This window comes from Chrysemys picta, chromosome 2, assembly GCF_011386835.1.
Source record: "Chrysemys picta bellii isolate R12L10 chromosome 2, ASM1138683v2, whole genome shotgun sequence".
NCBI lineage: Eukaryota > Metazoa > Chordata > Testudines > Emydidae > Chrysemys > Chrysemys picta.
In genome coordinates this window covers 54803434-54815764 of record NC_088792.1, presented here as the reverse complement: position 1 = coordinate 54815764, position 12331 = coordinate 54803434, and the positions used below count along the sequence as shown (strand labels likewise).

The 12331-nt window shown below is 43.3% G+C and overlaps 1 protein-coding gene across 1 annotated transcript in view; it reads right to left on the bottom strand.

Annotated features, from left to right (window-relative positions):
• The window catches only part of SCIN (scinderin), a 94360-nt gene that overhangs the window by 78867 nt on the left and 3162 nt on the right, over positions 1 to 12331 (bottom strand). The window contains exon 2 of the mRNA XM_005300581.4: positions 1923 to 2077. Within this exon, the coding sequence (XP_005300638.1) occupies positions 1923 to 2077 (155 nt within the window). The remainder of the gene's footprint in view (positions 1 to 1922; positions 2078 to 12331) is intronic.

Sequence of the window (12331 nt, the reverse complement as noted above, 5' to 3'; positions counted from 1 at the left end):
GTTCAAAATTTCCTTTAATTTCATTTTTAAAAAAAATCAAATGTTAAAAAATGGTCAAAATCATAACATTCTGATTTTGTCAAAATAAAACATTTTGTTCGACACAATACAAACCAACCATATTTTATTTGAAAAAATTCATTTTCAGTTTGACCGAAATGATTTCCCACCGCTGATTTTACAGAATTGTCTGCACACCAAAAAAGCCATTACTGACACTGCTCTACAAATGACCCTACCCTCCTCCGTTCTCAAGAGATGTCCTGGTTTCAAGATGCTGTTCTGTGTGGGAAGGAGAGACAATTCCAAGGTAATTCTGTGAGTAATCTCCTTGTCCCTGAAGTGGATGATTACCACCTAGGAAGCAATCTGACCCAGTGTGCTGCCCACACAGGGAAAATCTAAAACACTGGTTTGAGCTTTTGTGAGTTTAAATGTATTCCCTTGGGGCTAGACTGACTTGGCCTATGTGCCTGCACAGGGGAATAAGCACTTGAGACCCCTAACAAGGGGCCCCATCTACTCCCTACCTCAAGCAAATGGTCAAGGAGAAGTGGGGAATGAGTGCAACTTGGGTTCCGGCTCCTCTGCTCAATAGCCACTGTACCTGAGCCAGCACAGACTGGGGGTAGTATCTGACTTGATAGGTCAGAACAGTAGCAAATTGCTAATCTCCAGTTCAAGGAAGAAGCAAAATAAGAATTATGACTGAGTTACGAGTCGTGAGGCTACTCCTGGAGCTGTGTAGTTCACACAACACCCCTTGCTCAGGGTTGTGCCTAAAGGCACAGACTATTTATTTCTCAGCAAGCAGCAGTTGAATTAACAAAACAATATTCTTAATGCCCAGAGATGTTTCCATCCCTCCAAATGACTAATTAGCTACTGCTGCCCAGGAGAATTTCTGTAGCAGCTGTTATGACAACCTACTGCAGGCAACACCACAGATAAGAAGTTATTGCTGTTGGAAGCACTACATCTGGAAATGAGGTAGACACTGGTGCTGGTTGGAATTTTCAACTTTTTGAAATTTCAATGAAAGTTTCATGAAAAATGCTTGCTGTTTTTCAGCCAGCTCTACTACACATACAAAACTCCAGTGTAACAGGAGTGGGCAAACCCTTCCATACAAGATGGAAACCAAACTTTTTGAAGCAAAAGCCAAAGGAGGTTCTGGGTATCTTCCACATTTTTCTTTTTTATACACCTCCAAACACTGGATTCTGTACGAGGCCAAAAGCAGAGGTGCCTGAAACCAGTGAGGCAGGGGTCATTCCTCTGGTATTGACAGCTTACCCAGAAGCAGAAAGTACCAAGAATTGCAAGACTGCAGGCTCGCATGCGGTTTAACAGCCCAGTTTTGCAATTTTAAGAAGTTGAGAGCTTATTTGAACAGAACCATTGGTTCCCCTATCACAAGCAGGCATGTGAAGTAGTGGATGGAGGCACCCTTTTTGTGAGCTGGGACACCCTTAGACACAGACCTTCAAATATTTTCATGTACTCCATGAAACATTGTTTCATGCCTACTTTTTATTGCGCAGATTCTGCCACTCTTATGTCAAGCAATAGCTTATGCTAAGAATATTCCCACTGAAATAAATGCTACTTGCAGAGAAAGGTACTAGTCTATATGAGTAACCTTGGTAAACTGTAATCCTATATAATTACCACAGGCAAAGATGGTTCTTTTGTTTTCTTTTTAATACCAGTAAAAATTGTCAAGAAATTGTGTTTGTGATTTTTTTTCAAAAGTTCTAATAGTCATTAATTGTGTTAATATGGTTACTTTGTATTAAAAAGCTAAGTAGAAAGCAGAACGTATCCCAGAATCCAACAAAGATATGTTTTGACCTTTTTGGGGGGGAAGGAGGGGAGTTGTGTTTGGTTTTGGAGAAACATTTTCCTAGCTGACTGCTTACCTTGTACTTAATCCCTCCTTTGAAATATCCAACAAAGTCAGTAGACTCGTGTCCTTGAATTTCTCTACTCTGCACAGGTTTCCCACCTAGATAGTCATCCATCTGAACAGTGAAGATTGCTGCAGCTGTGCTTTCGTCCTGGCTGCATTCTTTTCCTGAAAGAAGATAAAATATTACCCTTACTGAGCAAGTCATCCTAGCGTAGTAAGATGGGTAGCCTAGATTTTTGTTTTGCAAATTGTTTTTCCTGACCCAATAATCAGATGTGTGATGATATTCTGAGGCTACATTCAGCAGAATAATGGCCTGTCTATATTCTGAGAAAATGCACCCATGCTGTCCTCCTTTGGACCCTTTCAGCAAAAACACGGACACCCTTCAGGACTATTTCGTAGCCACTTGCAGTACTGGCTTTCTACAGAAACAGGAAGTAAAAGTGTCTAAACAGTACCTTTCTCAATCTTCTTGAGTAACATTCTAGTTTAATGAGACAAATTCAAGCCTGAAAAATGGCTCTGAAAGCTACTTCTGGCTTTCCAAAGTGACTTGTTTTGAGCGTGAACATGGAAAACCCTTGGGAGGGCCAGGGAGCAGAAAATAGTTACCTGGGGCAATATTTGAGGTGGGAGGAGGATACCAAGTTTGCTAAATGCACGGGTTCCTTTTACACTGAGTTTGGTGTGTTATCTTTTCAGAGAATAGCGCACAACAAGTCTTACCAGAAATGTGTGACCACATTTATGGTCAAGGCTCATTTTAGTCTACTATTGCATGCTTTGTAAAAACCCCTTTCTAGCCTGATTAGACTCTCTCTACAGTCCAAGAAACTCAGGTTGCACATGTTTAGTAAGATAGGTGTTTAAGTTTAATTCTCTGGAAAGGCACCAGTAGTCACCGGTCTCATCAGAGAGGGCTTTTATTCCATTATCGGCAGTGCTTGTGCCTGGTTTCTGGCACTGAGGTGAAGCAGTGTTCAGAAATTCTGAAGCAATCACATAAGGGGCATGTTTGTTGTTTTTTTAAATGGAAAAAGTTGTGTGCTTTCAGCTGAGTCATCAATAGCAGAGAACCACTGAACTCGGCTGTTGCCTTGCTGCTAGCTGACTGAACACCTGGCTGAAAAGAGACCCTGGCAGCTCTGGTCAGCACTGCTGACCAGGCCACTAAAAGTCCAGTTGGCCACAGCGACCGGCTCTGCATGGCTCCCGGAAGTGGCTGGCATGTCCCGCTGTCTCCTATGCACAGGGCAGCCAGGAGGGCTCTACATGCTACCCCTGCCTGTGGCGCAGGCACTGCTCCGAGCACTGGCTCCTCAGCTCACATTGGCTGGAAACCCCCTGCCCCAGCCCTGAGCCCCCTTCCGCATCCAAACGCCCTCCCAGAGCCCACACCCCCTCCAGCACCCCAACCCCAGCCCTGAGCTCCCTTCCGCACGCAAACTTCCTCCTGGAGCCCACACCCCAACCCGCTGCCCCAGCCCTGAGCCCCCACTGCACTCTGAACCCCTTAGCCCCAGCCCAGATGCCCCTTCTTCACCCCAAACCCCTGATCCCCGGTGTTACGTTGCATTCCATACGATTTGATAGTTGCTTTCAACTACCTGAAAGGGGATTCCAAAGAGGATGGATCTAGACGGTTCTCAGTGGTACCAGATGACAGAACAAGGAGTAATGGTCTCAAGTTGCAGTGGGGGAGGTTTAGGTTGGATTTTAGGAAAAACTTTTTCACTAGGAGGGCGGTGAAGCACTGGAATGCGTTTCCTAGAGAGGTGGTGGAATCTCCTTCCTTAGAGGTTTTTAAGGTCAGGCTTGACAAAGCCCTGGCTGGGATAATTTAGTTGGGAATTGGTTCTGCTTTGAGCAGGGGGTTGGACTAGATGACCTCAGGAGGTCCCTTACAACCCTGATATTCTACGATTCTATGATTTTATGAAAATATGCTAATGAGTATGAATATAATGTAACTGGAATATGCTTCATGCAAAAGGTCTCTTGTAAGGTATCATTACAAATCTTATAATCTACTGAGTGTAGTCATCCTATTTGTATAAATGTATCATTCTTGTATCTGAAACTAGAAATATGAAATACAACTCTGAGGTCCTATTATAATTTTGCAAAGTGTGGGCCATTAATGGTGGTTTGGAATCTTGATGGCTCCCATCAACTAGGACAATTCGTTGTAAATAGCTCTGTTTACTTGCAAGCCTTCCTGTGAGTCAGGCCGGGAAGAATGAAGGCTTGGGGTCTCACAGGATATGTGACCATGTCACCTAGTACTGAAATCCATCTTAAACCTGGTGCTTTTCCATTTAGGAGGGGTGGGGACCCAGAGAGAAAAGATTCCCGCCTTGTGCCAAAGCTATATGGGGGTGGAATAGAACAAAGAGGGCTGCAGTCATGAGAAATCCCCTAGCTACCACCTGAGCTGGAACAAGGACTGTACCAGGGGAAAGGATTGGGCCCAGACTAGAAAGGAGTCTAGTCTGTGAAAGAAGCTTATTAGAACATCTGAGGGCGAGATTTCATCTATAATCAGTTTCTTACTGTATTAGGCTTAGATGTACGTGTTTTTGTTTTATTTTGCTTGGTAATTTACTTTGTTTTCTCTGTTATTACTTGGAATCACTTAAATCCTACTAGTTATACTTAATAAAATCACTTTTTGCTTATTAATTAACCTAGAGTAAGTAATTAATTCGTGGGGGAGCAAACAGCTGTGCATCTCTATTAGTGTTATAGAGGGCGGACAATTTATGAGTTTACCCTGTAAAAGTTTTATACAGAATAAAACAGATTTATCTGGGGTTTGGACCCCATTGGGAACTGGGTATCTGGGTGCTAGAGACAAGAGCACTTCTTAAGCTGTTTTCAGTGACGTCTGCAGCTTTTGGGGGATGTGGTTCAGATCTGGGTCTGTGTTTGCAACAGGCTAGCGTGTCTGCCTCAACAAGACAGGGTACTGAAATCCCAAGCTGGCAGGGAAAACGGGCTCGGAGGTAGTCTCAGCACATCAGGTGGCAGTCCCAAGGTGGTCTCTGTGACCGAACCCGTCACACCCGGCCCCACCCCAGAGTCCGTATCCCCAGCCAGAGCTCACAACCCTATGCCCCAGCCCGGAGTCCCCTCCCACACGCTGGAGCCCCCTCATTTCTGGCCTCACCACAGAGCCAGTACGCCTCCCACACCCCAACTCCCTCCTCCAGCCTGGAGTCCCCTCCCGCGTCCCAAATCTGCATCCCTGGCCCCACTCCAGAGCTCGCACCCCCAGCCGGAGCCCTCACCTCCTCCCTCACACTAACCCTCTGCCCCAGCCTGGTGAAAATGAGTGAGTGAGGGTGGGGGAGAGCGAGCGACGGAGAGAGGGGGGGTGGAGTGAGTGAACGCAGGGCCTCAGAGAAGGGGCAGGGCAGGGCAAGGGGTGTTCGGTTTTCTGCAGTCAGAAAGTTGGCAACCCTAGGTGGGTGAGAAGTGACAAAACTAAGACTTTACTTCAGCACCAGGCTCCAGACAGTCTATGCCAAGAGACCTTTCAGGGATTGCATGGAGAGAAAAAGATGGAGGAAGAGATGAAGCTCCAGCCAAGTGTCATCTCACAGGAGGCCAGACAACTGTCCTCCCCACCTGTACTGGGAGAGGGCAAGGAGAAGCAGAGAAAGGGGACTACATTCCATAAGGATGGCCACTTAACTAGCCCCTCATATCAATATGCATCCTGCCTTGCTTTGCAGATTTAGAGAATGCTTGTAGGACTCAAGTGGGAGAGAAGAACTGCTGGAGCTGCTTTTGAAATGGAGAAAATCCTGGTTCTCAGGGAATCAAAGGGAGGAGTAATAACTTATGCAGAATCCTCTGGAGGGTGGAATCATATAGCTGCCTGACTTTATAGAAGCAGCTTTAGATCAGACAAAGCCAGCAAGCAGACAGTTTGAAGGAACCATGCCAGCCCAGAGGAAAGAGAGAATCCATCAATGGGGTTTCCCCGCTTTTTGAGAGCGGAACAGACCAGCAGAATCCTGACAATTTGATCCCAACGAGCAGAGCTCCATTAATTTCCAGGTACTAGACCAGCAAGTGGAAAGTTGTAAACTGGGTACCCCAGCACAAATGCCAAGGCCAGGACAGTTAACTCTATAAGCACAGGCAGACTGGTGGTGACACACTTTCATATAAATCACTGAGCTTTTAAAATTGCTTTTAAAAATTAATTTATGGACATTCATTTCCGTAGGGCACAAGTTTATAGCATGTAATTATACCATAGATCCAGGGTCCAAGGAAATAGGCCCTGAAATATTGTTATAGATAAGAGTCTATTTCTATACCTAGTCTTGCAATAAAATTGTTATAATAAATGTAATATTGTTTAAGATATCAGGTAAATTCAGCCTGGCGTACACAGCTCAAACTCAATTGAAGCTAGTGGGCCTGATTCCACACTCATACACATATGTATGCCAGGAATGGCTCCATTAAAGCAAGTGCGAGCAAGAAGACAATCAGGCCCAGAGGATTTACCTCAGGGCTGATTCTGGCTCATCCATTTTTGTGTAGATAATTCAACTCTGGGAAAACAAAATGGCCTCTAGAACTAAACCTTGAAAAACCAGAGGCCATGGCAATCTTGGTAAAGATGTACTTGTGGCACCTTAGAGACTAACAAATTTATTAGAGCATAAGCTTTCGTAGGCTACAGCCCACTTCTTCGGATGCATATCCGGATATGCATCCGAAGAAGTGGGCTGTAGCCTACGAAAGCTTATGCTCTAATAAATTTGTTAGTCACTAAGGTGCCACAAGTACTCCTGTTCTTTTTGCGGATACAGACTAACACAGCTGCTACTCTGAAACTTGGTAAAGATGGTCTCAAGGAGAGTGCCATCCTGGTAACAGATGACTAGTATTCCAGATAACTAAGAACCCAGAATATTAAAACTATAAAGTCATGAAATCCTCTCATTAGCATTGCTGGTAGGCAACGGGGGGAGGCCTACCACAGAAACCACATACAAACTGCAAGTCTCATGATCTCAGCAACCAGTAGAGATTTTCCATGAGATAGAAGAGTGATGATCTAAGAGAGATGTCTGGCTAGCATGCAAGGGCTTTAACTATGTCCTAATGGGGCATGGTTTGATGGCTAATCCCTAAAACAGACTCCGCCTATGCTGCCCATAGTAGCAAGCACAAGCTGTAACCATGACCACAAGCCAACTGGTGCTTGTGTAACCCACACACCTCCTGGGTGTGGTGTTCTGTCCCATCCAGTGGCACTAAGACCACTTAGAGAGAGATTAATGAGTTTGCTCTACAGCCTTAGCTAATAGCCAGTTGGCCTTTAGCTCATGTGATAGAGGCTCATGTACTAAGCGTCAGAGGTCCCCAGTTCAATCCTGCCCAACAATCATCAGGGTGTGTCAGTGTTACACTTGCTGAAAGGAGCACTAAGTTGGGCAACAGTGACATCCTACCCAGAACCAAAAATATTCTTTATACACTGGCAAGCATCTTTGCTCCACTTTTCCATTGCTTCACAGGCTCTTGGGTTAACAGACTGGAATTGATCTTTTACTGCTGCATTGGCTTGAAGCCTTCACAACTGCAGAGCAAAGACAGCTAGGAAAAGTGAGAAAAAAAAACACAAATGCCAAAAGCAAACTAGAAGTTTGTGGTGGTCTGTTAAGACTCATAGGGAACCAAGAATAAACCATGTTAACATGGTGTGACTACAGTCATGTTTTTAGAGTGCACAAGGCTTACGTTTTTCTAAGGCACAAGAGGCATAGGGTAGGGTTAGGTCAATTACATAATGCTGGAATTTTCCTCTCCTAGAATTGTATTGTGACAGCAATACCACATGTCTCTAAATTGGATTACACTTTTGTTTAGACAGAATATTTGAATGGTGGAGAGACGATCCTTTCAGAACATTGCAGTCAAACCAAAACCTATCTGATGCCGGAATTAGGATCAGTCATGTGGATTCCAAGATATGAAATCCTAAGGGACCTCTATGGCCAGAGACATTTAGTGTGCTTGCTGAGTAGAGCCTGTATACTGTAAATGCCACAAAGTTATTATTTAGTTCCTTGTTTCTGAAAGCCTACTCTTTTGTAAGAGTACATCCGACACTGGTGAAAAGAGAGAACAAAGCACAATCTTGTTAATAGCTTGAGGGATGGAAAAGTTATGAACTAAACACCATGCTTTAAAAAAAAAACACTAATACAAATAAGCCAAGGTTTTTTTGTTTGTTTGTTTGTTTTTAAAGTAGAACCTAGAGGCCTCAGCCAAGATCCAGACCCTTTGTGAACTGTACAAAGATAATAAAGTGACAGTCCCTGCCCCAAAGCACTTTTAATCTAGACAGACAAGATGGACAAAAGGAAATATTACTCCCATTTTACAGATAGGGAACAAAACTGCAGAGATTAAAGCTATGATCCTGTAAACCACTTAAGTATGTGCTTAACTTTAAGCATGTAAGTAGTCCCATTAACTATTCTTTGATGGCTTGGGACCTGGAGGTATGTCTACACAGCCTGCAGCAGCTGGCCTCTCAGCCCGGGTCAGCAGATTTGGGCTCAGGCTATAAATAACTGTAGATGTTGTAGCTTGGACTGGAGCTCAGGCTCTGAAGCCTTGGGAGGTGGGTGGGCTCCAGAGCTCCTGCTCCAGCGTGAGTCGCAACATAAAAACTATCTACACAGATATTTTCTGTGAAGTAGCATGAGCTGGAGTCTGTCAACCCAATCTGGGATGCTCGCTGCCACAGGCAGTGTAAACGTAGCCTGCATGACTTGATCAATGTCATACAAGAAGTCCGTGACAGAGCCAGGAGCTGAACTAAAATCTCCTGGATCCCAGTCCAGGATATGCCCCACAACACCATCCTTCAGTTGCTACTAGTTTCAGGTCATTCAATTTTCTCATTCAGGGCTTTAAACCCAGGTGTGCATTCCACTATATTTGGCCAGGACATCATCACAGATGTAATCCTATCAACAGGCCTTAGTATTCCCCTATATTAATCAACATTAAAAAAGAAGACCATCATTTTTCTGTGAAGGACAAATAGTTTGGCTGTATCTCAGATCTACTAATTGCGGCAGTACAGTTAGTTTAAACCCACAACGCTCCACTGGTTGCACATATTTGTTTGCCTTTTGCTATTTTGTTAGTCCCCAAATCACTATAAATTAGATATTTTGTTGAGAGATGATATTGCTATTGTGAAAAATTACCAGAAACAATAGCTGTATTCAAACAATAACTTTAGTGAAACAGAATGTCTGTCAATGTTTCTCCATTAAACCAGTCTAGCTCTTAATAAAGCTAAGTGGCTGCACATATGGATCTCAATTTTAACACACTGAAATTTAATCACATATAAGATTATGCTTAGAATAAATCCTGAAGTGCACCAGATTAAGAAATAAAAATCAAATCCTGCTACTCCAGCATATTAAGGTAATAAAGAACTTAACTTTCAGTAAGTGAAATGATAAAAGGATTTGACATCTGAGCTTTGAAAACTGTGCCAGAAGATTAAACTTAGACAAAATATTTTGGAATAACAAGATATCTGGCATTTGAATTTTCATGGGCAGCCAAGTTGCAAAAGTGCAATAAAAAAAAAGCAAGCTCATTGAATTTTAGAGCTTTATTTACATATTTAGGGAAAGAAACATTTAACCATTTCAGAGATTTATGATAAGGGAAAGTTTAAGAACTTGCCAAAGAGAGTCAATAAACATCGGGTCTATCTGCATCACCATTATGTGATTCAAGACAGACCCTGAAACAAAGGTAAGACTTAAGGGGGAAAAAAAGAAAAAAAAAAAAAGTTCTTTTGATTGTAATGGGAGTTAGGCACCTAAATATTTCTGAGGATCTGTAAAAAGCGACAAAGAGTCCTGTGGCACCGTATAGACTAACAGACGTATTGGAGCATAAACTTTTCGCATGCGTCTGACGAAGTGGGTATTCACCCACGAAAGCTTATGCTCCAATACATCTGTTAGTCTATAAGGTGCCACAGGACTCTTTGTCGCTTTTTACAGATCCAAACTAACATGGCTACCCCTCTGATATTTGAGGATCTGGGAATTTGTGACATAGGCTGACTATAGTACAGACCTTACAGTGACACGGCTGTACCCCGTGTAGGCACTCTATTCCGACAGGAGAGAGCTCTCCTGCTGGCATAATTAAATCACCCCTAATGAGTGGCGGTAGCTATGGCTGTGGGAGAGTGTCTCCCACTGACGTAGCGCTGTCCACACCGACACTTTTGTCAGTGAAATTTATGTCGGTAGGGGCATGTTTTTTTTCACACCCCTGACCAACAAAAGTTTTACGGACAAAAGTGCTCGTGTAGACATAAGAGTGGGGTTCACAAAAGTGCCTTAGCAGCACAAGTCTCACTGATACTTAGGCACTTTTGAAAATCCCACCATAAGTTTAAGAGAACCTGGTGCTGCATTCCTGGTGCATTGAAAATGTTGGTATCAATGGGAGTTTTGAGAGTACAGTGATCACAGGGCTAAGTCCAGAATTGGCTGCAAGATTTAGCAATTCTTTACCTTCTATTAGTGCCAGTGACATTCATTGACCAGATGCAAGTAACACAAGCGTGCCAGGAATCAGATGCACCATAAATGACACTAACACACTGAACAACATATATGGCTGGGAGGGTGAAAATGTCCAATCCCTAAACAGAAACAATTATTACTGTTAGGGAATTTATTTCCATTTTATTATTATTTCTGGTTTTGTGTTTTTGGGGGGAGTTGTTGTTTTTTGTTCATTTGGTTTTTTTTTAAAAATCCTTAATTATAAGAGGACGAGATAATATCATTTATTCTGGACTGTCCTCCACACCCAAGTTGTGACAAAGTCAGGCTGGGTAGCTGCAAGAGAGTGGTCCTTATTGTGTTCCAGGTAAAGGGTGGGTATGTTAGCCCTAGAATGATAAAGGCTATTTTTCCTATAGTCTCAGAAAGGGCTACAGCAGGTCAATTAGGGACACCTGGGCCAATGAAGGGCTGCCCTAGACCTTTAAAAACCCTTCCTCTGGTGAGAGAATGAGGAAAGACAAGCTGCTGCCAGGCTAGGGGCTGCAGGAAGATAGGCTATTGTAGGGTGAGAAGCTGCTCTCCTCCCTACAGGGTCAACAACCCAAAACTGAGTGCCTGTTTAGGGAAGGACTGACACCCTGTGGCCAACAAGGCAACACTCCCCCAGTGAGGTGGCAAGGAAAGGTATCCTCCCCCTTTGTTTTGTGATTGTAAATTGGTTTCTTTTGTTTGGAGGAGGAGCACTCCTTGGGCCTGCCCCAGGCCTACCTTGAAAATATTGATCAGTAAATACGGAGGGGGAAGACAAAACACTGTCCAGAATGGGACTGATTTACCCCAGGCCCTGCCACTGCCAGAGGACGAAGTGCTAAGTCCAGCGAGACAGAGGAAGTCCCTTGCCACACAATTGAGTAGCCTGAGAGATGCAAACTCCTCTTTCCATTGTTAATGGAAACCCCGGAGAAGATTGTTTCAATTTACCGTAATTCACTGTTCCTTAAGCACTGAAGGCAGAGGGTCCCGTTCTGCTCTCCTCGAAGTCAAAGGGAGTTTTGATGCTGACTTTAATGAGAGGTGACATAGGGCCCAAACTGCCTACCATTTTCAAACACATTTTGGGGTTTTAGCAGTATCCCTTCCACTGGTGTGAAGGGGAGCTGCACTTGCTCACTGTTCTGAAAGACATACCTACACAAATGTTTTTGTTGAAGGCTTTGCCCAATAAAGGAAAGCAAGTTCAGTGCATCACAGGCCATTTCAGCTCTAGCATATTATTTCTTTGGCTTTGCCAGATGACAATTTACTTACAGGACCACAAAGATAATTTTACAAGTGCAGAGACCTTATTCATAACCACCTCTAGAAACATTTCTACCAACCACCAACTAAAGCACAATAATGGAAACGCCTCAGACACCTGAAAAACAAGAATATTAAACCTTAGATATTAATATTTGGCTTTTACTCAAAAAAACTGATCAAGGAAGCCATTTGCTCATTAAGTGTGCAAGCCCACAATTTTAAGATAAGTTAGTGTCAGGTTAACCAGGTTATTTTTGTTGCTTTATTATACTGACAGATACATTCTATTAGCTCTAATAAGCAAGCATAATGTGCATATTTACTACATGGGTAGCATATTTTTAAAAAGGGAATGTGAATCTAACCAGAGATATTTTACTGAAGAACACCATCCACACCAACACAGCTTGAAAGATGCAGCTCAAGTAACTCACATATAGAGTTATTTCTGTCTGCTTCTGCCATACACACCCATCCTTTTGTACACTAGTAGCCTTTTCTACTTGCAATATCCCATTAATTTGCC